This window comes from Narcine bancroftii, unplaced genomic scaffold, assembly GCF_036971445.1.
Source record: "Narcine bancroftii isolate sNarBan1 unplaced genomic scaffold, sNarBan1.hap1 Scaffold_154, whole genome shotgun sequence".
In the NCBI taxonomy this organism is placed as follows: Eukaryota; Metazoa; Chordata; class Chondrichthyes; order Torpediniformes; family Narcinidae; genus Narcine; species Narcine bancroftii.
Window position 1 is genome coordinate 582 of NW_027211889.1, and position 27,806 is coordinate 28,387.

At 41.2% G+C, this 27,806-nt stretch overlaps 1 protein-coding gene across 3 annotated transcripts; it reads right to left on the reverse strand.

The window, feature by feature from the left end:
* On the reverse strand, nt 1-27,806 carry LOC138750501 (microtubule-actin cross-linking factor 1-like). 3 transcript variants are annotated; one of them, XM_069912572.1, is made up of 8 exons: nt 27,436-27,806; nt 16,428-16,637; nt 12,013-12,241; nt 11,482-11,798; nt 10,454-10,621; nt 7,705-7,828; nt 6,104-6,199; nt 1-1,242 (listed from the first exon to the last, which is right to left on the reverse strand). In XM_069912572.1, the coding sequence occupies exons 1-8, from the start codon at nt 27,631-27,633 to the stop codon at nt 1,235-1,237; spliced, it is 1,350 nt and encodes a 449-aa protein (XP_069768673.1). In that variant the 5' UTR covers nt 27,634-27,806; the 3' UTR covers nt 1-1,234. The 3 variants fall into 3 exon arrangements, with proteins under 3 accessions (XP_069768673.1, XP_069768674.1, XP_069768675.1); XM_069912573.1 differs by lacking the exon at nt 27,436-27,806 and adding an exon at nt 23,909-24,121; XM_069912574.1 differs by lacking the exon at nt 6,104-6,199.

Genomic DNA, 27,806 nt, shown 5'->3' on the forward strand with positions numbered 1-27,806 from the left:
GAGGAGAGGTTGTTTTTTTTTTCTTTATTTTGGTTATTTTTTTCTTTTTTTGGTTTTTATTGTATTAGTAAGGGGGAGGGGATGTAGTTTACAGTTATTTTATGTGTATTTGATTTTCTTTATGTAATTTGAGAATATTAAATAAAATCTTTCAAAGAATCGAGTGTGTATGTGTGTGTGTGTGTGGGGCGTGTGCGTCAGGGTTTGTGTGTGTGGGGGTGTGGTAGGAACTGCCGCTGATCCCCGAGTCCTCCCCACTGCCGCCGCTGATCCCCGACCCCTCCCCACTGCTGCCTGACACATCGATTCCTCCAGACGCTCGAGATTCCAGCCGGCTTCTCTGAGCAGGGTGTCACGGTTGATGTAGTGGTTAGGGCAATGCCTTTACATGGCCAGTGGTCAGGACTGGACCTCAGTTTGAATTCTGCGCTGTCTGTCAGAAAGTTCTCCTCCTCGTTGCTATCAAGTGGCTTCTGTGTTCAATCTTGCCTTTGAAAGTTCTTCTGCATTCAGGACAGGTTGTTCCAGATGGCAGATCAGGCTTGGGTTGGTACGGCCTCTCCTCTCATCTTCTTCTATTTCTGCACATCTGCTGGCTTCAAAGGTTGCTGTTCCCTCTCAGATGATGGTTTGCCAGACCTTTCTGTCCATGGTTCATCCACCCTTTGACAGGTCTTGTTTTTCATCCTGCAGGGTGTCTAGCCACCCTCCTCACCAGGCAAGCCTGATGGGGGAGCCGGTTTAGTCGCCGACCACTCGACCATGCGACAGGTAGTACTGGGTTACATGGTACCAGTAGCACTCAGGCGAGTGACCTGACACAGATCCTTGTTTACTCTTCACTTCATGCAAAAAGGCTCCCAAGTACTCATGTTGACCATGACTGTGGCCAATATGCCTTTGTTGAAGAGCCTCAGGATCCGTACTTCCATTTCAGTTCATCTAATACTAGAAGGGGTGTCCTATAGTTGTTTCCTTGATGCAGAGTTAAAGGCTTTGGTGTGGGTGATGAATGACGTGTACAAAGGTTGGATCTGTTCACTACATTTTTTTGGAGTTGTCGAATTTTTAGGTGTTGGCAGAAATCTCCTTGAACTTTGTTGAGATTCTCCAGGACTGGATGTAGAAATACCTGAACATGTTGATTGTGTTTCCAAGTGTGGCTGCCTTATTGACAGTTGGTCCTGCTACCAGCTCGACTTCCAGCACAAGTTGTTGTCCTCCCTTCTGCGCTTCACGAATCTACAAGCAGTGGAAACAAAAGTCATTCAAGGGAAGAGATGAACAGAGTTGAGGAAGATCACGCGAAGACGACCAATGGTCTTCAGCTCAAAATCATCTTCACTTTTTCGTAAAGATTCAGAGACAATAGAAACCCATTAATCCCCTATCCCTCTATCCCTCCCCCTTCGTCGACAACTCTTCCTCCCTCTCCCTCCCTCTCCTTCCCCTCTAACTCTCACTCTCTACGAATATCCCTCCCCATCCTCAAAAACTCTCCTTTCCTCTCCCTCTCCTTTTCCCCTCACCCTCTCCCTCTATCACTCCCCTTTCCTCAACAACTCTCCCTCCCTCTACTTTCCTCTCCCTCTCCCCCTCACCCTCTCCCAAAATCCCTCCCCTCAAAAAATTTCCCTCCCTTTCCTCCTCTTTCCCCTCTCCCTCTCCTTCCCCTCTCCCTCTCCTCCTGCCCTCACTCTCTCCCTATATCCCTCCCATTCCTCAAAAACTCTCCTCTCCCTCTCCTCCTCTTCCCCTCACCCTCTCCCAAAATCCCTATCCCTTCCTCAACAACTCTCCCTCCCTCTCCCTTTCCCCCTCCTTCCCCTCCCTCTCCTTCCCCTCCTCACCCTCACCCCATTACTCCCCCTTCCTCGAAAACTCTCCCTCACTCTCCTTTCCTCTCCCTCTCCTTTCCCTCTCCTCCTCTTCCCCTCACCCTCAGCCTATATCGCTCCCCCTTCCTCACCAACTCTCCCTCTCTCCTTTCCTCTCCCTCTCCATCTCTTATCGCTCTCCTTCTCCTCTTACCCTCACACTCTTCCCTATATCCTTCCCCATTCCTCGACAAGTTTCCCTCCCTCTCCATCTCCTTCCTCTCTCCCTCTCTTTCTTCTCACCCTCCCACTATCCCTCCCCTTCCTCGACAACTCTCCCTCCCTCTCCCATTCCTTCCACTTTCCATCTTCTTCTCCTCCCCCACTCTCTCCCTATATCCCTCCCCTTCCTCGATAACTCTCCCTCCCTCCCTCTCCTTCCCTTCCCCTCACAATCTCCCTATAACCCTCTGCCTTCCTTGACAACTATCCCTCATCCTCTTTCCCTTCTCCTTCTCCTTCCCCTCACCCTCTCCCTATATTCCTTACCCTTCCTCGACAACTCTCCCTCCCTCTTCTTTCCTCTTCCTCTCTTTCCCCTATCCATCGACTTCTCCTCTTCCACTTCCCCTATCCCTTCCCTTCTTTGACAACTCTCCCTGCCTCTCCCTCTCCTCTTCCCCTCTAACCCACCCCCTTCTTCGACAAGTCTACCTCCCACTCCATTCTTCTCTCTCTCCTTCCCCTCTCTTATGCCCCTCACCCTCTCCCTATATTCCTCCCCCTTCCTTTACAACTCTTCCTCCCTATCCTTTTCTCTCCCTCTCCTTCTCCACTTCCTCTCCTTCTCCTCAAACTCTCCCTGTATCCTTCCCCCCTTCCTCGACATTTCTTCCTCTCTCCTTCCCCTTTCCCTCTCCTCCTCTTCCACTCACCCTCTCTCCCTCTATCCCACCGCCTTCCTTGACAACTCTCCCTCCCTCTCCTTCCCCACTCTCTCTCTTTTTCCTCTTCCCTTCACCCTCTCACTATATCCCTCCCCCTTCCTCGACAACACTCCCTCCCTCTCTTTTCCTCTCCCTCTCCTTCCCCTCTCCCTCCTCTTCCCCTCTCCCTCCCCTGAGTGAGGTGCTGGATTTGGGAGGGGGGGAGGTCAAATGCAAGGGAAAGTCTACAATATATCCTTTCTAGCATTGATGGAGAGAAGGATTTTGAGCTGAACGCTCTCTGCACCCTGAAAGAGACAACATGGTGGAGAGGATGGTAAAAAAACATCCAGCCTGCTGGACTTCATGATTTGGGGAACTGAGTGTAAAAGTTGGTGAGTCAAGTTACAGCTGTATAAAATTTTGGTTCGCCGCATTTGGAATATTACGTAGTGTTCTGGTCCCTGAATTCACGGGAGGATGTCGAAGATCTTGTAGACCTCTATCAAGTCTCCTCTAATCCTTCTACACTCCAGCTCTGTGAACCTTGCCTCATGAGAATTGTTTCCCAATCCAGGCAGCATCCTGGTAAATCTCCTCTGTCCCCTCTCCTTCCTATAATGAGGTGACCAGAACTGAACATAATATTCTAAGTGAGTCATACCAAAGATTTATAGATTTGCAACATGACAACTCTACTCCTGAATTCAAACCACCTATGAAGGAATCTCAGCACACCATAATCCTTCTTCACTCTCCTATCAAACTGTGCGGCAACCTTGAGAAATGTGTAGATTTGCAACCCAAGGTTCCTCTGTTCATCCACACTCTTAAGTAACTGACCATTAACTCTGGACTCAGCCTTCTGGTTTGTCCTTCCAAAATGCATCAACTCTCAGTTATCTGGATTGAAATCCATCCACCACTTTTCTGCCTAACTCTGCATCCCACCTTCATCATTTTGTAACCTTTAACAGCCTTCATCTCCATCCACAACTCCTCCAAACCAACCTCCGTGACATCCGCAAACTTACTGACCTATCCATCCGCCTCTTCATCCAGGTGACATGAAAATCACAAAGAGCACGGGTCGCAGAACAGATCCCTGCGGCACCAACCTCCAGGCAGAATACTTTCATTCCACTACGACACTCTGCTTTCTTCCGACATGACAGCTTTTATTTCATGCAGGTAATTTTTCGCTCATCCCATGACTCAGGACTTTCCGAAGGAGTCTCCTGTGACCGACCTTCTCAGACGCCTTGCTAAAATCCTCGTAGACCTCATCTATCACCGTACCCTCATTAATTTCTTTTGTAACCTCCTCCAAAGACTGAGTTAGATTTGTGAGGCCCAAGCTTGCCTTCACAAAGACATGCTGACTATCCTTGAGTAGAGTGTATTTCTCCAGATCTTCATAGATCCCATCCTTAAGAATCCCTTCCATTAGTTTACTCACCAATAATGTAAGACTAACCCTAATTCCCAAGATTCTCCCTATTACCTTTTTTAAACAAGGGGACTCTATTTACCATTCTCCAATCCACCCGAGTCGCGCTGCCGTCTATCTCCCTCCTTGCCCACGTGAGTGGTGCTGCTGTCTCACCCCCCCCCCACACATCTGGGTCACGCTGCTGCCTCTCCAACCCACCCCCCCACCCCTTCACCAAGGGTCGATATCGACCACTTTGGAGACCCCTAATATGTTATTTAAAGTAACTTAATGTCACTTTATTCGATTCAGCAAAGAGTGGGGCAGGGAGGCAAGGTTAGGGGGGCTTTACTAAAGCTCAGCCTGGAGTGGTAGTTAATCCGCCACAGTTGACATGGCGTTGCAGTCGTGCTCCAATCTTCAAATATGCCTGGATGCAGCAGGCATGGATAATTGCCGATGATTTGCCACAACCCATTTTTTATACACTTGTGGATGCATGAAACTATGCACCAGCTTTGATCTTTTTCAAACTTCGAACATGCGAGGCAGAAGCTTTAATAGTAAGAACCCATTTACTTGTTTCAGATGGTGAAGAGAAGCAACATCCACGTCATTCTGTGCATTTCTAAATGGCACATTGGGGAAGTAGTGAAATCAAATTGCATGAGTGGATGCAATTGCTTTGGATGAGACCTTAAACCACATCCTATATGGTTTTTAAAGAACATACAAGATTCTATCGTACAATAAATTCTGTTCTTTACCCGGCCTCGGGCCTAGTCGGTTCGAGCAGTGAGTCGGAGGAGGCGGAGACCAGAGTTTGGGCAGTGTTCGGAGGTGGAGCGAGTTGAGAGTGACAGGTTTAATTGGTCAAGGCCGATAAAAGGAGGGAAACGCAAAGGAGAGGCCAGCGAGGAGTGGCCCAGTGAGTAGTGGCCTGGTGAAAGAGTGGGGTTTCGAGGCTTTGGCTCGAGAGGGTTCAGCGAGTAGAGGCTGAGGTCGAGTGTATCTAGATTAAGGTAAGACTATATTTTTTTTGTTATTTTCTCTTTCTAAGGTGAGGGGGAAGAGAGAAGGGTTGAGTGTGAGAGCAGTTTGCTCTTTTCAGTGTCAGATGTGAAAGGTCCTGGAGTCTTCGACCTCCTGGACATCCACGATTGCACTAGGTGTACTGAGCTGCAGCATCTCAGGGACCGTGTTAGGGAATTGGAGCTGCAGCTCAATGACCTCGACCTGGTCAGTGAGAGTGAGGCCATCATAGATAGGAGCTATAGCCAGGTGGTCTCAACAGGGCCACAGGAGGAGGATCAGTGGGTTCCAGTTAGGAGAGGGGAAAGGGAAGAGACAGATACAGGAGGGGGCACCTGTGACTGAAGCACTCAACAAATGGTACACCTCCTTGAGGAGCATTCAGGCTGGGGAAGGAATCAGTGGCTGTATCTCTGGCACAAGGTCAACCTCTGTTGCCCAAAAGGGTAGGGAAAGGAAGAGGAGGGTAATAGTTATAGGGGATTCGATGGTCAGGATGACAAATTGTGGATTCTGTGGATACGATTAAGGAAACAGATTGGTGCCAGGGTCTGGGATGTAACTTCCTGTGTCATTTCAGAACAAGTTGGATAGCTGCCTGGATGTGAGGGGATTGGAGGGTTATGGACAGGGAGTGGGTAAGTGGGGCTAGAGTAGCCCACTTAAATCGGTGTGGACTCGAGGGGCCGAGATGTCCTGTATCTGGACTGTAATTGTCTCAGCCAAGATTTATCTTGCAATCAACATCATCTGGTCAATCCTGCATTGCTATTAGGGACCAGTTATGTGTGCAAAATAGCAATGTTTCTCAACTAGGTCAACGATCCTGCTTCATCAATCCAGAAATAAAACATTTCCAAAATCGCAGTGGTGAGAAGTGCCAGGTAAAAGTAAACCTTCAAGATCTTCCACTTGGACATTTGTCCGTTCCAACGTCCTCTTCTGCTCTGATGTTTCCTGACGCAAACGCTGGAATCTCTGTTCGATGGTAGCTAAAATGAACACAAGGTTCTGTTACACATACATTTAAAAATGTCTTCAAAGATTTACCATGTTTCTGGTGTTTTCTTCCCAACAAACACATTTTTTTGGTTTGGAGAGAGAACTGTGGGTTTAGTAATATTTAAAGCAATGCAGAACAGAAGATGACGAGAGAAAAGGTGAGCAAGGAATGAAAAAAGTTTGGAGGGAATCAACGTGAAATAGCAGACAAGTGAAATGAAGAACAGTGAAAAGGAAGGGACATTTGCAAAAGAAAATGGAGAGAGAAAGAGAGGGACAGTTGTGCAACTCTGTTGAAAACATGTTGACTTCAAGGCCTTTTACTCATCGAGAGGAGCAGGTGAAGTGGGGGGGAGCTGGGGCCGGGGAGGAGCAGGAACAACAAAGAATACCCTGCTGAATAGAGAAGACTCTGAGAGCAGCTGCAACCGTTCTCACCAGAACTGTATCCCGCCCTTCAGGTGCTCAGATGCATGGATCTTCAGTGCCCTCCCAGCACAGCATGAGAAATCCCCTCTCATTGGGGGGTCTTTGAGACATCACAGCCCTAAACACTTCCTTGGCTGCATGTTTGCCAGATGTTCACACTTGGTAAATGGCCGCTGCTTAACCTTCTACCATTTCTACATACCCTCTATTTCTATTAATAACTGATCAACAAGACAAACGGAAAATATAGAATTTCTGAGGTTTAGGAAAGGAAACAAAAATGTATAAAAATAAATGAGCTGATAGAGCATCTGGAAAAAAGAAAAGCAACATTAACATTTCGATGGAGCTCGTGACTTCACCGCCTTGCTGGCATATTTTAACATATGTTTCCTATTTCCAGTCTTGTTTCTATGATTGGAAGTTGTCTGGTTTCCAATCATTCAATCTTCTCTTTAATTGATGAGCCACGGACAAGTATGCATGACTGGAGCCTGGCTGCTTTATTAAATAATCGCAGAGCATCACTTTCAACGAATTCACTGCAAGAATTCCCATTTGCCGCCATTTTCATTTCCAACGCTCCAAATATGGTTCTCAATTCAGTACCTTTAATGCAACAATTTTATAAGACCCAACACTTCTAAGATGCACCACTCGAGCAGAAATTTCATTCAATAAACACACATTTTGCAATACTATTGCGATTCTGGCCTACGAGTCTGAATCACTGACCACAATTCAGTGGAGAAAGTTCGATTGAACTTTCTTAAATACTGCATTTTATTCAAACATTGAAGTGTGCACAGTTCTTTAGTAAATGGTCATTTTCAGAGCTGTTTATGAAATGATAGCCTATTTATGACGTGCTAGGTAAAGATGATTCAACATTTGAAATCCAATCAATTGCAAGAAATATTTTAGAATGGTTCAAAGAGGTTGGTGGGTCCCCACTGGTAATTTGCACAATTTGAAAATGTCTAATTTACCAGCTGGAAGCATCACTTGTATTTGTTGGAATTAGAGAACCACCTTATGATCTAAACATCAAATGTTGAAATGGTACCTGTGGTCTTTCGAAGCTGGACTATATTTGGAACAACGTCATTGCTCAAATTCAGCAGGCACTTTGCTGCCTCCTGTAACTTTTCGACACCATCTTCATGTTCAGAAATTTCTCCCTGAAGAACCTGTGATTTCAAAATGACACAATGACTCATTCACAATAAAATTAATATTTATTTCTGTATATCTTAGATTTGCCGATGCCTTGGTTAATTTCGATATTGTCTTTGGGTCAAGGAGATAAACAGCCTGTGAAGGCGATTCTATAAATTATCATAAATACCAACAACTCTCTGGCCTGCTTTGGGGTGAGGAGGCGAACATTTTCAAGGACCCAATAACCACAGGATATTGGAATTTTCTCAAACAACCAGATCAAACTTTCTATTGATCATTACTCATTACTCATTAATGCTTCGAGGTATTTAATACGCCTGATGTTTGAGCATTTTCTGATGCTGTTGAGCTCATCATCTTTATCTTGTCTACATCTCTTGACCGGCCCTGAAGTCCCCTTGCAAACCATCAAGGTCACAAGAAAATATTTAAAAATGTTCTGATGCTTAGATTTACATCAGCATTGATAAAATAATGCTGAAGAACTCATTTGGCTTTTCACCACTAATGGACATAGATTTGGCTGCAGAGGGTTATTCTGCATTAGCGTTTTTCTCCCTGTCTACTTTTACTCCAGATGACCCCTCTCCCCAATCCATCATCCTTCAAAGGTAAATATGTGTTCTCCCTCAGCAATCTGACCCGTTTGCAACTCCTATTCTCTCGAGCACTTAATGGCCCACAGCTTTTCTCCATGACCATCAATCCCAGGCCATTATTGCAATAAATGGTCCGATTTTTCTCTGACTGCAAGACCAGAAATGCCCTCCACCTCAATAAAGCAAAACTTTCTGATTTGTCTTTCTGATGCAAATTCCAATTCCTCAAACATCAACTCCAGTCAACATGATGCCATTAGTTTTGTTAATGATAGAAAAGGATAGGTCTGGGACTCGGGTTGAGATTTTAAATTGGAGAAAGGCCAATTTGAGGAAATTAGAAAGGAATGAGAAGGTGTTGACCTGGAAAAGTATGTGCGGGGTGAGTGGAAGACCTACAAAGGTGAAATTTGGAGAGTACAGACTTTGCATGTTCCTGTCAAGATTAGCAGGCTTAGGAATCTGGTTTGGAAGAAGAGAGGTGTGCAGCAGGTATAGACATCACAGAGCAAATGAGGTGCTTGAAGAGTATAGAAAATGCAAGAAAAAACCTCAAGAAAGAAACCAGGAAGGCTATGTGGATGATAATGGGGTAAATTGGATGAGTAAGCTTGCAGGTGTTGTGGACACTAAAGAAGGTTTTCAAAGCTTGAAGAGGGATCAGGACCAGCTGGAAACATGGGCTGACAAATGGAATTTAATGCAGATGAGTGTGAGGTGTTGCATTTTGGAAGGACAAGCCAAGAAAGGACATACATGGTAACCAGTCGGGCAGTGAGGAGTATGATAGAACAGACGGATCTGGGAATACAGACACCTCATTCTCTGAAAATGGTGTCACATGTGGATAGGGTTGCAAAGAGAACTTTTGGCACATTGACCTTGATCAATCAAAGGATAAAGTATAATTTTCATTGGTGAGACACAATTTGGATTATTGTGTGCAGTTTGGATCACCTAACTGCAGGAAGGATGGCAATTGTGCAGAGATTGACTTGGATGTGGCCTGGACGTCAGGAGCAGAGTTGTAGGAAAAGGTTAAACAGGTTATGATTTTATTCCCTGGAGTGTAGAATGAGGGAAGAATTGAGAGAGAGATTTAAAATGATGTGGAGGACAGAGTAAATATAGGTAGGCTTGTTCCACTGAGAGCAAGTGAAATACAAACCAGAGGACATGGGATAAGGGTGAAGGGGATAAATTTAGGGGGAACATGAGGGAGAACGTCTTCACACAGAGTGAAGAGGTGGGAGAGTGGAACAAGCTGTCCGTTGAAGTGGTGACTGTGGGCTCAATTTTTAATTTGAAAAGAATTTGGACTGGTACATGGATGGGAGAGGTATGGAGGGCTATGGACTAGGTGCGTCAGAGGGCCTCGGCAGAAAAAGGGTTCGGAACAGACAAGAAGGGCCAAAGGGGCCTGTTTCTGTTCTGTAATATTGTAAGGTTCTATGGTTCGAATACTTCTTTGGAATAAATCAATCTCTGCCACTTTGCAAACAAATCTTACCTCCAAATGTGCTCCAAATCACCACTTTCCTCCCACCCCCCTTCACCTGTTCCTGAAACCCCCATCTATGGAGTTATCGTCTCTGCACCTGATGATCCCATTAATGATTTGCTGAGATTTTTTGCTCTGCTGTTATAATCTTGGAGGTCGTCCAAAATTCTGCCACCATTTTCTTAGGCCCCCATTAAACATGGATAAGGTCTGAGGAAACCCATACTGAAAATAGACACACAATGAGAGCAGAACTGTTTGGCTTCTTTGTTACAGTTTCCAATCTCGCCCCCACCATCTGGAAACAAATTGGCTGTTGGATCTTCATCAGGCTCCCATTAAAACCTGATCAAGTTGGAATGAATGGAGCTCAACTTCCTATTTCAGGTGCCAAACTTACAACCTCCCATGTGGCCTTAACCACTGTTATTGGATGTGCACATTATCATTATTTCAAAGCATTCATCATTCTACTCGTAAATTAGAATAAGCAACATTACACAGTGATTTATGAAATAACAACTTTAATTTACCATGATATTTTCAAGTTCTTGCTGCAAGATTTCTGGATTAGGGATGGCCTCCAGCTGAACCATTCGTCTTTCTCTTTCTACTCTCTCTAGCCACAAACGCAGCTCATCTGCCTTCTCTTGCCATTGTTCAAATACCTTGGTGCTAAGACGGATTCCAAGTCCAATGCACTATAGAGTGAAAGAAATGAATGAGTATGTGGATTTTTAAAATGTACGATTTTGTGATGCGATCAAATATCGAGTGTCCAATCGATCCAAAATGGGTCAAGCGATACATTACTGGTCCATTACTTATGCCAACTATCATTTTTTTGTTCCCTGCATCAAGTTTTTTGAGGGTCACAGACAAAAAGGCAATGTTCACTCCTCACCAAAGGTGAAATGCCTGTTACCCTGCCGTACTGTTCCATTTTCTTGTTATGTCAATAAATCTTTTAATTAATATTTTGAGTTTGCTTTCAAAATAAACTGATGGTCAGGAATATATCAGAAGCATTGAAAACCTTCACAAATTTAGTGTGTCAGTGAAGATTAGACAGAAATTCTTTTGGGGCTGGGCTTGTTCCAGCCGAACACTCTGCATTTCTGTTATGCCATTCAAGCCTAACCCTTGGGTTTAGGACATACTGAGCCAGCGAGGTGACCTTTGTGGATTGGACACATTACACCGTGTTCAGTGACAAATGCACGTGGGAGGCCAGTCTGGAAAATCTTCACCAATTATGATCTGTTCGACATTTGATTTTATTAAAAGGAAATGAGTTCATGACTTATTTTCTGCAGTGGTCTCTGTCCAACTCGAGTGAGTTTGGCCACCAAGAGAGCTCCACAATACTGGAAAGATTTGATCATTGTTCCTGTTCTTCATGGGTATTATTAATCACAGCCGCAAACCTTTTCCAGAGCCACTCTTATAAGACTAAAACTTACACAAGTTGCTCAGTCTATCAAAATGCTCTCATGTTACTGATCTAAAGTAAAATTGGAGTTTAAATGCTATTAGTCAAAAAAAAGGAGATATGTCATACTTCTGATCGAAGTGCGTTGAAGCGAGCATCGGCGCTTTCAACCGTCTCCTCCACACGTTGGCTTATGGCATCAGGATCAATTGGGATCTTGTAGCTTTCAATTGCATTCCTGATTTCAAAGAGAAAGGCAGCATCGAAGAGACTTTTCCAAGATCGTCTGAGGTATCTTAGATCCCCTTTGAGAAACTGAAGATCATTGAAGAGGAATTTCTGCTTCTTAAGTTTGAATGTCAATGACGTGGAGTCAAATTCCTCAGCTTTTATTTTTTGTAGTTCCTTTTCTGAATGAATCATTAATGTTTCAAATTCATCATTATCTGTTTAAAGGAATATAATGGTGAAATAATCAAAATGATCAAATAATACCAGATTATATAGACTTTGACACATTGACAGGATCCTGTAATAATTACAAGTTGGGGTTATTCCAAACCACATGTAGCTTTCAGTTGTCTTACTTAGAATTCTTTTTAACTCTCAGTAAATAGTATTTTATAGTAATCTGGAAAATAAATGAATACTTTCCCTCACCTTTTCGGAACTTCTGCAGTTCTAGATGCAGATCCTCAATCACGTTTAATTGAGAATCTGCACTTGATAAAGCGGATTCGTACTCCTCCATCAAGACATTCAAGTTCTGCTGCAGTGCAACTTCCTCGTCTCGCAAAGGGTCCTGGACATTTTGTTCCAGGAAAGTCTGAGCTGCCTCTATGGCCAAAACCAACTCTTGCTCTTTCTGGGACAACTTTTGGCGATGTTCCTAGAAAAGAAACAATCCTAGGTTCATTTTTATTGCTCCAAGTTGTCTTGGGGGAGGTAAGGTTTCTATTTATTGCATTTGCAATTGAAATAAAATATTCAAGTTTCCCAATTTATTAAAAATCAGGGTACCAAAACACCCTTAAATACACACAGGAAACATACTTCAAGTCCAGAAATCTAAATGGTTTTATGCTTTCGGAGGTTTAATCAACTACCTTGATCTACAATTCTTTGCTTGTGTCAAAGGATGAATCCTGCTGAGATGGAGTAGAATATATTCCATATTTAATTTGACTGACAAGAAAATAAATCCTCTCCTTCAGTATTTGTACACAGTCCCTTCCCTGTCAAACAGACTTACTTTTATTTAAACTTAAGCACATTAAACTTTTGTCATTTGAATGATCTCATCCTTAACTTTCAATTCAGGGATTTAATATTCTTTCATGATGTAAAAGAGAACACGTGAAATCTAACGAGAGGTGACTGTGATCTAGTCAGGAGAATGTGAACTAGTTTGTAACTGTGTAAGAATGCACCCTTCTCACTGAAGTAACTGTGGGGTGGATGTCTATGTATATGAGTGTGTCAACATTTTTAAGAGATGGTGGATCTTCTTGTCTTTTTTCTTCACTGGTATCACTGTTTCCTTCACGCCAGACTTGCACATCTTCGCCCAGTGGTTTGCTATGCCGTAGGCTCCACATTCAGAACCGTATGCGGGGCAATCATTTTGGTCACGGAGGGGTGTTGTCCGCTGCCCTTCCTACAGGTCCTGGGGGTGGCACTTTTCTGATTGTATTTTTTATAGCATCAACCCTTCCTTCTCTTTGCTGTGGGTGGGTCTGCATTGATAGGGATTTCATTTGCGTCCTCGTGGCTTTGAAGACTCTGGCTGTGTCAGAGTCTTTGGCCAATTTCAAGCTATCCTTCCCTAGAAGAGACTTTTGCACTTCAGGATGGGCATATTAGTGGATCAGCTAATCTTTCCTCTATATCCTTCCATCTGCATTTTGCAGCATTAATTTTTGGTGTAGTAAGGAAGTTAGTAACAGTCTCATCAGTCTCTTACACAAAACCTTGAAATTCATTGCATTCAAGTCTAGGATTAGAGCTGAGTTCAAGGTGAGAAACAACCTTTGCAAATATCTGCTCTGGATCATTTTTCTCCACCCCGTAAGCTCTCAGCTATTAAATAAGTCACGGCCTGGCTCCCCTGTCCAGACATGTATAGAACTAACCTTCTCCTCGCTGTTGCATTTTTAAAATAGCTTTTCACTGCTAAATTGTACATCTGCTGAAACGTTTTAAACGATTCAACCATGTCTTCAGCCTCCCGTCCATCACTGGGTGAACTGCTGTTGCACCAGCCATTCATTTCCAGGTGTACTTTTTCTCTTCTTCCCCTTCAGATTTCAGTCACTTCCAATCCATTTTATAGTTTTATTCTTGTTCTCTCAGACCGACCACTGCCAACATGTTCTGTCTCCGTGTTACCTGGGAGGATTCTTAAATAACTTAAAGATGCAAGATTCAAATAACAGAAGGGAGTTTACTTACTGATGCCTTCCACCATCTCAGGAAACTGTTCACACTCATACTCATGTATAGGTGCCCCCCAGTAGTGCACGACGGTTACCACAGTGAGAAGGGTGTATTCCTAGGAAGTTACAAAAGAGTTCACATGATCCTGACGAGATAACACACCCGTCTCACTGTCGTAAATGTCGTGCACCAATGTGGGGTGCATGTCTATGTGAGTATGAACATTTCCTGGCATGGTGGAAGGCATCAATAAGTAAAATCTCTTCTGCTATTTGAATCTTGCATCTCTAAGAAGATGCAAGATTCAAATAGCAGAAGAGATTTTACTTCTGCTATTTAAGAAGCCTCCCACACAGAGACATAACGGTGACTTTATTGTATTTATCTTTACCATTTGGTTCAACTTCCTTTGGACTTGACAAGACTTTATTCAAGTCGCCTTATTCCAAAACAAACCAGGCTGTCAAGCACACACAGGGCAATAATTTGCATACATGTTAAGCAATGCTTTACGAAAAGAAGATAACATCAATTGGTAAATGTTTAAAGATCTTTGCTCTTTTTTAACGATGAAAATCTGACTTGAGCACTGCATATTAAGGAATGACAAACGTGAAAATCTATCCCCATTTGAGTGAAAACATTCTGGGTAATTATCATTTTCACATTAGTGCTTCAAGATGCAGGTGTCCCTGCCAGGGCCCAAACTGAACGAACGGCAATATCTTTCCCAGTTAGAAGGGAGAGGAGTGTGGAGGGGAATCAGCAGGTAGTAATGTTCCTACGGACCTAATGCACGTCCCTCTCCATGTCAGAAGGCTCCTCTTTGGACATATTCTTGGAGTCGAGTAGATGTCGTTCACTCCGTTGATAGAATACAGGACTACCTCAGTGGAGAGAATGAATGGAGGGCTAATCAAGCCAACTGCTTTGCTCTGCTGTTGAGGTCCTTGGGCCCTTTGGGAATTGTGCTCATCCAGTCAAGTGCGGAGCAAAGGTTCGCCACCTACTGCTTGACAGGTAGCCTCTGATCTGTTTTAGTTATCACAGTACTCAAAGTGGCTGGTCCATGTTAGGACCACAGTGAGAAGGAGACCTGGAGTCATGTGACAAAACCCAATTGAAGTACCATTATGCAGGTTATTGGTGAACAATGCCACTTTATGTCACAGTGTGTGCGACACACTTTCCATCGGGCAGCTGATTAAATAAAGTATGGCTTTGTCCTGCTTTTGGTAGATGGACCAGATACCTGAAGAATTTGTCACTTTGTCAGAAGGATGTCAGTGGATCAACTGTGACAAGAGGTGCAAAAAAATCTAGACTGAACTTCTCCAGTACTTCGAATGTGATGGAGTCTGGTCCTATTTGTCTGCTGCACTTGGTGTTCCTAAGTAAATCAAATAGGGTGAAAGTGATTTCTGTGATGGTGTCGGAAGAACCTGATGGAACATGCTAGAAAGTGTCTTAACCCCAACATTGTTATTCAGAAGCTGAGGCCTACCACCACTGAGAATGAGGAGACCGTTGGTCCCTCTTTTCCTGTTTACTGTTCATGACCCAGCCGGAAGGACGACAGAGCTCAAATTTCATCAGCGGTTAATTCTGTCTTTGGAATGTTATTTTTTTTTCTGCATTGCCTGCCCACTGTCCAGTGTTGTAAGATTATCAGTCTGGCACCTCATGTGCATCTGCATTCCCTATTAAACCATGGTGATGACTTGTCTTGGTTGTAATGGGAGAACTAACGATGGTAAGTAACACTTTCCTGCTGCAAATGTTAAAGGCCCATCGTACCTTTTGGCCACTGTGATTCCAGCTGTCAATTTATTCTGAATCTATCCCATTTAGCACAATGGTGCTACCACACATCAGAATTGAGGGAGCCCCTGGAGAAACATGGGATGAGTCTTTCTGCTCCTGCTGTCACCAACAGTTGCCTCAACAACAGGAAAATTGTGGTAGTGAGGGGGTGTAGCCTTACTCACTCTCTTTTCCAAACCAATCCCTAGATCTGCACAAGGATCTGGCCTGGTTGAGTGGACGAACAGTGACGTTGCTACGCCAGAATTCATTCCGGTGGTGTATGCTTCCTCAACCCTTTTTGGTTGTGAATAGCTTGCATGGCCCATTCAATGGGTTATAAAGAGTTAATCACATGAGTGGGTGCTGGAGTTATCAAAATAGGGGAGGAGGTTCTTCCCTTTACAACATCAAGATCCACATTATCTGAGAATACAGCATTACTGAGGTGAAGAGTTTTTGTTAAGAAGCTGCCATGGTGAGATTGTTAGTGAAGGGCCTCTGTGACCATCGTCAATCACTGCCCCTTCATTAGTGAGTTAATCATATTCCCGTCATCTCTCATCACTTGCGTGACTGGGCCAGAGCAAAGAACAGAAAGTAGGACTGAGTTAGAAAGAGGATCTGCTAGATCTTTGAATAGGATTGGGAGAAGATCGTCAAAATTCAATTCAACATTATTTGGAAATTGTGTTAGTCATTATTTAAATGAAATTTAGTCAGTCGCCTTTCATCAAATCTGTACTGATCAGAGGTTCTGATGAAAAGTCCAATCCAAAATATTTTTACAATTGTTCGAATATACACTTATCCAAAACACCTGGAAGTGTTCATACCTTCAGGCCTTGCTGGTGGTCATTCAGTCTTTCGCCCATCTCAGCAAATGACCCCATCGCATCGTCCTCTTCCTCCATCTGGAAACCATCACCTAATGCGTAGAATTCGTCTTCGGTGATATGAACTCCATAGTGACCCTCGACTGCCAACCATTTCAGAAGATCACCTACTGTCTTCTTATGTTTTTGTAGGTGACCTTCTGTTGTTTCCTACAAATTGCAAAATCCTGTTAGTTTGAAGACGTGTTGTACTTTCCTGGCAGCAATTCCATATTCCCTCATCTATTTGCAAACCCTTGGGATTGAGGAGGATGTGAAACCACTTGAGTGGAAGATGCCTGTTTATAAACAGGGGCCATTCCACACCATTTCATCGGAATATGCACATGGGCAACACGTGGTCTTGCCCAGTCTTGGATCAATACGAAAAGGATGGAAAATACTAAAGACCAGCCTCCTATACACACACACGGGCATCGACGGAATTCCGCTTCATCATTTCCCTGCTCATGTCTCCCTAACACTGCCTTCATTTCTCGGGCCCCTTCGTCTAATCCCTCCCCTTTCATTTCAAAGGCCTTCTCTGCGTCTAAAGCAACTGCTACTGTTGGCGCTTTACTCCCTTCTACTGCATGAATTAAGTTAATAAATTTACAAATATTGTCTGTTGTGCGTCTTTTTTTAATAAATCCAGTTTGGTCTAGATTTACCATTTTAGGTACATAATCTGCTAATCTGTTTGCTAATAGTTTAGCTATTATCTTATAATCTGTGTTAAGTAATGATATTGGTCGATATGATGCTGGTGCGAGTGGATCTTTCCCTTGCTTTGGTATTACTGTAATTATTGCTGTTTTACATGAATCTGGTAAGCTTTGTGTTTTGTCAATCTGGTTGATTACTTCCAGGAGGGGAGGAATTAATAAATCTTTAAATGTTTTATAGAATTCTATTGGGAATTCATCCTCTCCTGGTGTTTTATTATTTGGTAGTTTTTTTTTATTATCTCTTGTATTTCTACTATTTCAAATGGTTCTGTTAATTTATTTTATTCCTCTATTTGTGATTTTGGTAGTTCAATTTTAGTTAAAAATTCATCTATTTTGCCTTCTTTCCCTTCGTTTTTAGTTTGGTATAATTGTTCATAGAATTCTCTAAAGTTTTCATTGATCTCCGTTGGATTATATGTGATTTGTTTGTCTTTTTTCCTTGATGCCAATACAATTTTCTTAGCTTGTTCTGTCTTAAGCTGCTATGCTAGGATTTTGTGCGTTTTTTCCCTTAGTTCATAATATTTCTGTTTTGTCTTCATTATGTTCTTCTCCACCTTATATGTTTGTAGTGTTTCATATTTTATTTTTTGATCTGCCAATTCTCTTCTTTTAGTTGTATCTTCCTTCATTGCTAATTCTTTTTCTATATTTACTATTTCCCTTTCCAACTGCTCTGTTTCCTGATTATAGTCCTTCTTCATCTTGGCTACATAACTTATTATTTGCCCTCTAATGAACGCTTTCATTGCATCCCATAGTATAAACTTATCTTTCACTGATTCCGTATTTATTTCAAAGTACATTTTAATTTGTCTTTCAATGAATTCTCTAAAATCCTGCCTTTTAAGTAGCATGGAGTTTAATTTCCATCTATACATTCTTGGAGGGATGTCCTCTAACTCTGTTGTCAATATCAAGGGTGAATGGTCCGATAATATTCTAGCTTTATATTCTGTTTTTCTTACTCTATCTTGCTTACGAGCTGATAACAGAAATAGGTCTATTCTTGAGTATGTTTTATGTCTACCCGAATAATATGAATATTCCTTTTCCTTTGGGTGTTGTTTCCTCCATATATCCAAAAGTTGCATTTCTTGCATCGATTTAATTATAAATTTGGTTACTTTGTTCTTTCTGTTAATTTTTTTCCCAGTTTTATCCATATTTGAATCCAAATTAAGGTTGAAATCCCCTCCTATTAATATGTTCCCTTGCGTATCTGCTATCTTCAGAAAAATATCTTGCATAAACTTTTGATCTTCTTCGTTAGGTGAATATACATTGAGTAGATACCAAAACTCCAAATATATCTGACATTTTATCATTACATATCTCCCTGCTGGATCTATTATTTCCTCTTCTATTTTAATTGGTACATTTTTACTGATTAATATAGCTACTCCTCTTGCTTTTGAATTATACGACGCTGCTGTTACATGTCCTACCCAATCTCTCTTTAATTTCTTGTGCTCCAATTCAGTTAAATGTGTTTCTTGCACAAATGTTATATCAATTTTTTCTTTTTTCAGTAAATTTAGCAGTTTCTTCCTTTTGATTTGGTTATGTATTCCGTTAATATTTAAAGTCATATAGTTCAACGTAGCCATTTCAAACTTTGTTTATCTTCCCTTTCCGTTTCTCCATCATCACCTTTCCTTCTTATCCATTTCTGTTTTCTTGTTTTGAACACTTTATAAGACAACATTTCTAAAACATCAAACATTTTCCTTATTCTCCTACTTAAAACTTCTTTAACCCCATTCTCCCCTCCCCCTCCTGCGTTGCCCTTTATCCCTTGTTGGGCAAACACATCTCCCCTCTCCATTTGGATTTGCGAATTCACTCGCAAATGTCAACTGATTTTGCAGTGACCGTAACTCATCCCCACCCAGCCCCCCCCGGAAAAGATTTCAATTTTCATATGTAACAAAGGTCACTCTTTTAATTCCCTCCTTATTCCCTCTATTCCCTTTCATTCCCTTATTAATTCTTATCTATACTCTATATATTTTCCTCTAAATACGTATACATTCATGTATACACACACATACATACACATCTACATATATATATATATATATATATATATATAAAATATATACATACATATACCCATATACACACATACATATAGTTCGTGGTCATTTTTACTCTCATTACATGTCTTCATCTCTCTGCTTGTTTTGTAGTTGTTCTGCAAATTTTCGTGCTTCCTCTGGATCCGAGAATAGTCTGTTTTGTTGCCCTGGAATAACTATTTTAAGTACCGCTGGGTACTTTAACATAAATTTATATCCTTTTTTCCATAAGATCGTTTTTGCTGTATTGAACTCCTTCCTCTTCTTCAGGAGATCAAAACTTATGTCTGGATAGAAAAAAATTTTTTGACCTTTGTATTCCAGTGGCTTTTTGTCTTCTCTTATTTTCTTCATTGCTTTCTCCAATATATTTTCTCTTGTATATCTTAAAAATTTTACTAAAATGGATCTTGGTTTTTGCTGCGGTTGTGGTTTCGGGGCTAATGTTCTATGTGCCCTCTCTATTTCAATTTCTTCCTGTAATTCTGGTCTTCCTAGGACCCTGGGGATCCAATCTTTTATAAATTCTCTCATATTCTTGCCTTCTTCATCTTCCTTAAGGCCCACTATCTTTATATTATTTCTTCTAATGTAGTTTTCCATTATATCTGTCTTCTGAGCTTACAGCTCGTGTGCCTCTTTAACTTTTTTATTAGATTCTTCTAATTTCTCTTTTGTCCTCTACTTCCATTTCTACGATTATTTCTCGTTCTTCCACATTCTCCACTCTTTTTCCTATCTCTGATATGACCATTTCTATTTTATTCATTTTTTCTTCTGCATTCTTAATTCTTCTTTTTATCTCATTAAATTCTTGTAATTGCCATTCTTTCACTGATTCCATATATTCTTTGAAAAAAGATACATCCATTGTCTTGCCTTTCTCTTCTTCTTCCACTTCTTTCTGTTCTTCTTCTTCTTCTTCCTCTGGATTGACCATCTGTTGTTTCCTTCTTTTCTTTTTACCTTCTTCTTTCTTGTTGTCATTATTGTCTCTGTTCTGCACCAGCTGCTGTGCTGCAGGTGTCTCTCTCAGCTGTGGAGATCGACTCCGCAGCTGTTTCCCCCTCCCGTCAGTGTGTTTTTTTTCTTGCGCGGTTGCGCACTTTTACTCGGCTCTGCGAGCCATTTTTGTAGTCCCGAGCCCGGGACTTCCACTGACCAGAGGGAGCGGGCTTCTCTCTCCGCGGCGGGCCTCCTCGGACAGGTAAGGCCTTCACCTTCTTCTTCCGACGTTCTTTCTTCTTCTCTTCTTCCCGTTGTTTTCGACTTTTCTCTCTTCGCTGCCATTTTCTTCTCACCTTTATTTTTACTTTGTTTTAAATTTTAATCTTGTACCTTTGTGTTTTGTGTGTTTTTTTTAAACTTTTCCGGAGAGGGCTGGAATTCCCTGACCGGCCACTACTCCATCACGTGACTCCCCCAACTGGATCATCTTCAGCTGTCATCATTTTCTTAGTCACAGACCTAGTTACCGCACATGCAGGATATATCTCACCATCCTCTCTAACCACATCCTTACTAGGCCAATTTGTCAATCTTAAAACTGACCCAACTTTATTCTCTGACAAATCATTCCCCAGCAAAAACGAGACACCTTGCATGGGTAACTCCTACTACAACAGTTCCTTTGACTAATTCTGAATTTAGCACAACCTTGTGAAGCAATATTGACCCTACCTCATCTCGAACACCTTTAATCAAAGTTGTCTCCTCTGTGTCTGTCCTTTGATCCACAGTTAAAACGGTTTCTAACAACAATGACTGAGCAGCCTCAGTATCTCTAAGAATGTTAACTGGAACCTGAGACAAAGCCCTCTGACACAAAAGGCTTGAAAACATCCATGACCTACTGATCAGGTTATGCACCTCTGCTCTCCTTAAATTCCACTGTTTCTGTATACATGGTTCTGGTTAAACCTGTTTTTACCTTTTCTGTTTCAAGACTAGACAGTCACACGACCAGCTTTCTTACACAAATGGCATATAAATACAGAAGTTCTGTCCTTTCCTACCTTTCCTTCATCTTTTTACTGAACATTTTCTCCAGACTTTATTTCAGCCCTACTATCCTGCTCCATCCTAACCTTATGAACAGGTTTATTAATCTGGTCCACATGAGCTCTCTGAAAATGCCTATTATTCTGGAATGTCCTTTTGTGAGTCTTCCTCAACAAATTTTCCTTCACATGTAATATTTCACTATTATAATCCTCTACGTTTGTACTTTTCTCATCCAATGTTTAACTTCAACAATTTTCAATGCCTCAGAAATAGCCATCAGTTCCTATTTTCTCACCTTCTGCAGTTCTGCAGGTGATGGTTGTAACAAAAATGTATCAACATCCATTGCTGCAGTTTTTCCAGACACAAGCTTTCTGTAAGCTTGTAAAAATAGCCTGCAAAAACATCCCAATCAACTAATAAATCATGAAACTGCAATGTTCAAATCCTAAAGGATGAGCCCCCATAAAATGTTACGGAGTCCAGATGACCCCAAAAACCAGTAGCAATAGATATGCACGACAACACAGGGTTATTTAAACAAAAGTAGTTTAGAATTTTATTTGAACATGAAAACAGAATTGAACTTTAACTTATTACTTAACCTACCTAACCCACTTAATCCGCCCTCAAATACTAAGTGCAGGTGAGTGTAATGTGTATTGAAGATTAGAAAAGTTCTTTGGATTACAGTCCAATCTCACTGGTTGCAGGCAATTCTTGCAACAGTGCTCATACATTAGCATTAACAAAGTTCACCAAGCTTTGGTGTTTAACAGACATATGGTTACCACTCAGAAGGGCTCTTGCTGGTTTTCAGAGAGAGAGATTCCATTTCCAGAGCATCTGCAACTGATTTCTTCTTAATTCTGTCTTTCTGACAGAACTTGCCCCCTTCAGGGTTCTCCGGATGATCCTTTTTCTTTCAGGTCATCTTTCAGACCATCAGTCTTCTCTTTTGACCAGGCAGCCTTCCAAAGTTTGGCAGCTTGTCCCTCTGGAACAGATTTCTCTGACTCCTTCTCTCTCACTCCCTCCCTCTCTGAGAGCAAAGCTGTTCTAACTCTGCCTGCTAACGCCACATGCTCTCCTTGGCAAGCTGTATGTGGATACTTTGTTGCTCCTTTGCAAAAAGCAGGATGCAATAATCCTGCTAAAATTCTGGGTTTTCAAATGTGTGTGTGTGGAAGCTGCTCGAGTAATTCATTCCAAGCTACCTCTAAAACTCTTGTCACACTGCACATTCAGAGATCTGAGAAGAACCCTTGGCCGATCCAACTTTGCTTGAAAGTAAACAACAATCACTAGCGATCTGTGGTCGTCTCAGCCTTCCTTAAGATAGGTTGCAGACACCACCTTATCAATTAGTGCATTGGATCAGGTAGTGCCGGAAATACACAGAGAAGCCGCTGTGTGGAGATTTCACAGAAATACAGTTTAGAAGCAGGAAAGGATCAGATGTTATTGAACAACAATGAAAGGAACTATTAGCATGTGGTCTACAAAGTAACCTTTTTGTATACTTTATTTAAAATCAAATTCAAAATCCATAATAAAACACATCATATTAACATACAAAAATTTCCCCCATATATACCCCCCTCCCACCCCCTCTCTTAGCTCCCTCCCATCCTCTACAACCTCAAACTAAAGAAACAAACCATCATAGTCGGGTTTGATGTCACCAATCAACCATGACATATTTAGACCCATACATTTCACAGAGGGACCCGCACATTAACAAAAATGGTAGACGCATGGCGTAAATTGTAAGTTATCTTTTCCAATGGAATACATGATTGCAAGTCCATGTGTGATATAGAGAATTTAGGTTAAAAAGACTTAAGTTAAAATGTGATGATTAATCATAAACAGGGAAGCCAGAACGGACAGAGAGTTTACTAGCAGTCAAGGACAGAAGGAGCTGCTGAATATGTTTTTTTAAACCTATCTTTTCATGGTCATAGTGAGAGACATGCAGGAGACAAAGGATTGATAAGAAGTGTGAGAAACAGAATTCAGTGAATGTAGAGTTCACAGCGTACGTAACGAACGTGATAATTAATAATGCAGTTATACTCAGAATGTTTTTGTAATACTAACCAATTAAAACAGTATTAATAAGAAGGGGAAGGGCAAATAATAAAGGTATAAAAATCAATGCACTGTATGTATCGGGGCTTAACTGGTGAGAAACCAGTTGAGTCCAACTCTGCAGACTTGTAAATAAAGCTTGTCGTGTCATCAGTTTTAAAGAGACTCATGTGTGAGAAGTTTTATTTCTGACACATGTGCCATCTCTGAATACTTAATTCAATTTAATCTTTCCAGGTTATAGCTTTACATTTTCTCGCTACTGCCTATTCCAACTGAATAAATGCAATTTGAAATGTATCCAATTTCATTTCCAAACTCCATTTTACTTCATATGTCCCAATAAAAATGCCATAATTCCATTCAGAAAGGGTTTCACCTGATCACCTAACCATACTGAATGTAAAAAAGACCCTATCTATTCCCCACATTGAAAACACATATCCAAAGAGATAAATCTATACTTCTTCAACTTCTCAGGTGTTAAGTAAAGTTGATGAATAAAATTATAATGAACGAATCTTTATCTTACGTTTACTGGCTTAGTCACACTGTCCTCACATAATGTCATCCAATCATCCTGAGAAATTAAAACCGACAGATCCTTCTTCCTTTTACTTCTCACTTTATAAATATCCGACTTAGGCATCTTATTTTGTAATAAAGCATACATTTGTGTAATCAATCCCCTTTCCCCTCCTTCAATAATTGAACATTCAAATCTCTTCCTTCGAGGTAATCTCAAACTGTGTCCAAAATTATCTAGTAACAAAGTTACTAAGCATGGACCTGATCCATTTTTTCATTCTATCACTGACATGAAACAAAATTTCCAGCTTCATAACAATCTTCGGCCAAGATAATACCTTTCTTTTCCCAAATATTCAGGAATACGTGATTTATTTTTATACAAAGCTTATTTTAATACAAAGGGTTTTAGCCGAAATTTTGCCCTCAGCACCAATAGCAACGTTGGTCCGATACCATATTTCCATGAAATGTTTTAACACCGGTAAAGGATAATTTTGGAAAAGTTGAGCATTCCATTTATAAATAAACTGTTGCATTCTTTGTTCATGAAGCTGAGCCATTTGGATTTTAGCCCAACGTAAAGATTGTTGTGATCCAACCATTCTATTAATAAACTTGAATTGTGCCGCTTCATAATAATCCTGAAAATGTGGTAATTATAAAACTCCAAGTCAATTTTTGTATAGATACTCTTGCCAATTTACCTTTTCATAATAAAGATCTTCCCAGCACATGGAAATCCTTAAAACCTTTTAGGAATCCCACATGTAATTGATTGACAAAAATACTGAATACGGGGGAAAACATTCATTTTAAAACACTGTCGTGATGGACACAACCAAGAAAGACTCAGCCACCACATTGAAAGCCATTAATGATGTTTTTATTCAAATTCAGCCCGCGCCCGCTTAAGGGCAGCCTAAGCTCAGTCACCTCGTGCATTGTGATATCAGAATCGCTGCCCCAGGCGTGCGCTGGGCAGGTGACTTGAGGCAGGGAGAAAACCTTGACAGCGCCATCTTCCCATGGCTGCTCCGCCATGTGGCGTTATACACCATGGGAGACTGCGCCGCCACATCGCCCTATTAAAGTTATCAGTAAATCTTTCCACCTATTTAAATCTAATTTAATTTTATGCTATAATAGTCTATAATTCAACTCATATAAATGATTATAATTATCATCTACATTTATCCCAAAATACTTAATTTTATCCAACCGCTTAAATGTAACAATATCTGCAGTTTGCATAATCCATTCTTGTCAAAGGCATCATTTCACTCTTATCCCAATTAACCTTATATCCTGATAATGCACCACACTGTTCCAACCTTGCATGTAACCTTCCTAACGACTGCGTAGGATTTGTTAAATATATCAAAGCATCATCGGCAAATAAATTCATTTTATACTCTTCCTCATTTGCCTTAATATCTTTAATATCACCATCTTGTCTAATCATTCGCGCTAACGGTTCAATAACCAAAGCAAATAAAGCCGGTGACAAAGGACACCCTGTCAAGTTGATCTAGATAATATAAACGAAGAAGATACTTGTCCATTTGTCACCACTCTAGCCAATGGATTTTTATATAAGGCCTTCACCCAACCAATAAAGAGTGGCCCAAATTTAAATTTTTCCAATACCTTAAACAAAAATCCCCATTTTACTCTGTCTGCAAGGTAACCTTGATTAGAGAGAGGCATTAGATTAGATGTATTTTTTAGATTTAATTTTTCGAGTTGTTTTCTTTTTCTTTTTATTCTTTTGTTTTGTACAATTTATTTCAATAAATGGGTTCACCATATAGATTATTTCTTATTACATTACAACTCCGATTATCTGAAAGGGCTGTGACCAACCGGCTGCTGCCGAGAGGCCGCTCTCCTGGATGACGGCAGGACAAGGGATTCTTCCAACCACTTGCTGGGAGTGAGTGGTGTGCAGTTTGATGGGAGAGTTGGAGAGAAAAGTCAATAGGGGAAGGTAAAGAAGGAATAGAAAAAGAGAGGGGAGGGAGTTACCTGAAACGAGAACAATCGATGTTCTAATTTCACGTGCAATAATTTTTTTTTCAACCTGAGAGGTTAGTTTGTCTCTGAAAAATATTTCAGATAAATGCAGATTCCTGATTTGTTTTGGATATCTTCATTTATTTGAATTTTTGTAAACTTTTGGATAAATGAGGATTTCAGCGAATCTGATTTTGGATGATTGGAGTTGGAGTGTAATTGTTTTGGAGGTTAACAAGTCATCCTGAATGTAGTTTCATTAACTTTGTTTTCTTCGCGTGTCCTTACTCGTAATGGAATGAATTGTCACGTGGTTTTCAGATTTCTGTATGTATGCTTATATGTTAAACTCAATAAAAACATTTTACCAAGAATAAGCATGTGGTCTTGAAGGTAAAAGTCACAGTTAAAACTTAATGACTATTTTCAAATCCACTGCAAAGCATTATCTTCATCATGTGAACCATGGCAGTGAACAGAACAAAAGTATCTGGAAAAAGCAAGGCAAAACACCTTTCAGGATTGGCCCAATGAACATTGGTTCAAGGGTTGCTGAAGGCATTGCAACTGAACACATGGCACAGGGTCAATCCCCAGAGACATTCAGATTTTACACCTATACACTCAAGGCTGAGGTTTCTGACTTGAATTTGATGAAAGGCAAACCACAGATTCTTGGTGCATCTTTACGAAGAACACTCTTGTTTTGATTTCAGCTAGAAAACCGGGACTCCAGTCTTTCATCAGTCTTTCTTCCAGGGCAGAAACCAAAGGAAAGGGCACATTCTTCTGGGGGTCCTTGGTTAATATTTACTCTTAAATCACCATGGCAGAAACACAGAACATAGAACACTGCAGCATAGTACAGGCCCTTCAGCCCTTGATGTTGTGCCAACCCATATATTCCTTCCTAAAAAAAGCACTAAACTCTCCCTACTCCAAAACAATAAAGAGAATTTAATTCCTGCCTTTGACAGCCAATTGTTCCCAGAAGAAATATTAAAAATAATTATACTTCAAATGTAACAACAGAAAATGTTGGAAATAGTCAGCAGGTTGGTCACCTCCTGACTTGCTGGGAGTTTCCAGCCTTTTCTGTTCTTATTGAAATATCCAGTAATTCCAGTTTTATCATTTACACTTTAAACCTTGGGGATCCTTTGTGCTGTGAAAGGAAAGAGAATGTTTTTCATTTTAATTTACAAAAATAAGACTATCTGGACCCATTTATTAAGTAGGAATGTATAAATTCCAAGTAGGATTCACTTGTTGATGACCTTGTTTAAGTTTCAGAATAAATGAAGCACCCAATCTGTAGATGCTTTGGAAAAAGATAAGACAAAGCATAACTGATTTACCAACACTGAATTGGAGGTAATTAGCTGCGAAACACCAAACTCTCCTTATAGGATGAGTGTCTGATGTTTACGTGAGTAATGAACCTTGTGCACACAGTACAACTTATGTTCATTTCGACATTGCCTCATAGAAGGTTTCACACGTGACCGAGAGTACCTGCTGCGTGTTTTCTTCCCTGCGGTCGACATTGAAGTCTGACGATTCCTCCGCAGCAACTCGGGAATGAAACCACCTGCCTCTGATCTTCTTGCAGCAGTTGCACGTCATTCTTTTCCGAGGAGTGAGGGATCTCCTACTCTGCTCCTCTTCCCCAGCCACTCGTGCCACTCGTAGACAGCACAAGGCATTGCCCATTCTCCTGCAAGTCACACGCGAGGTGTTTCCAGTGACGTGTGATGTAGTAATTCAAATACGTCACCACCGTGAGCCTCACTTGGCCAAAAAGCCCTGGTATTCGGCAAAGACTGTGCCACGCGCTCGCACCACGTTCAACCCTCACAATGAACACGACTGCAGTCTCAGCAACT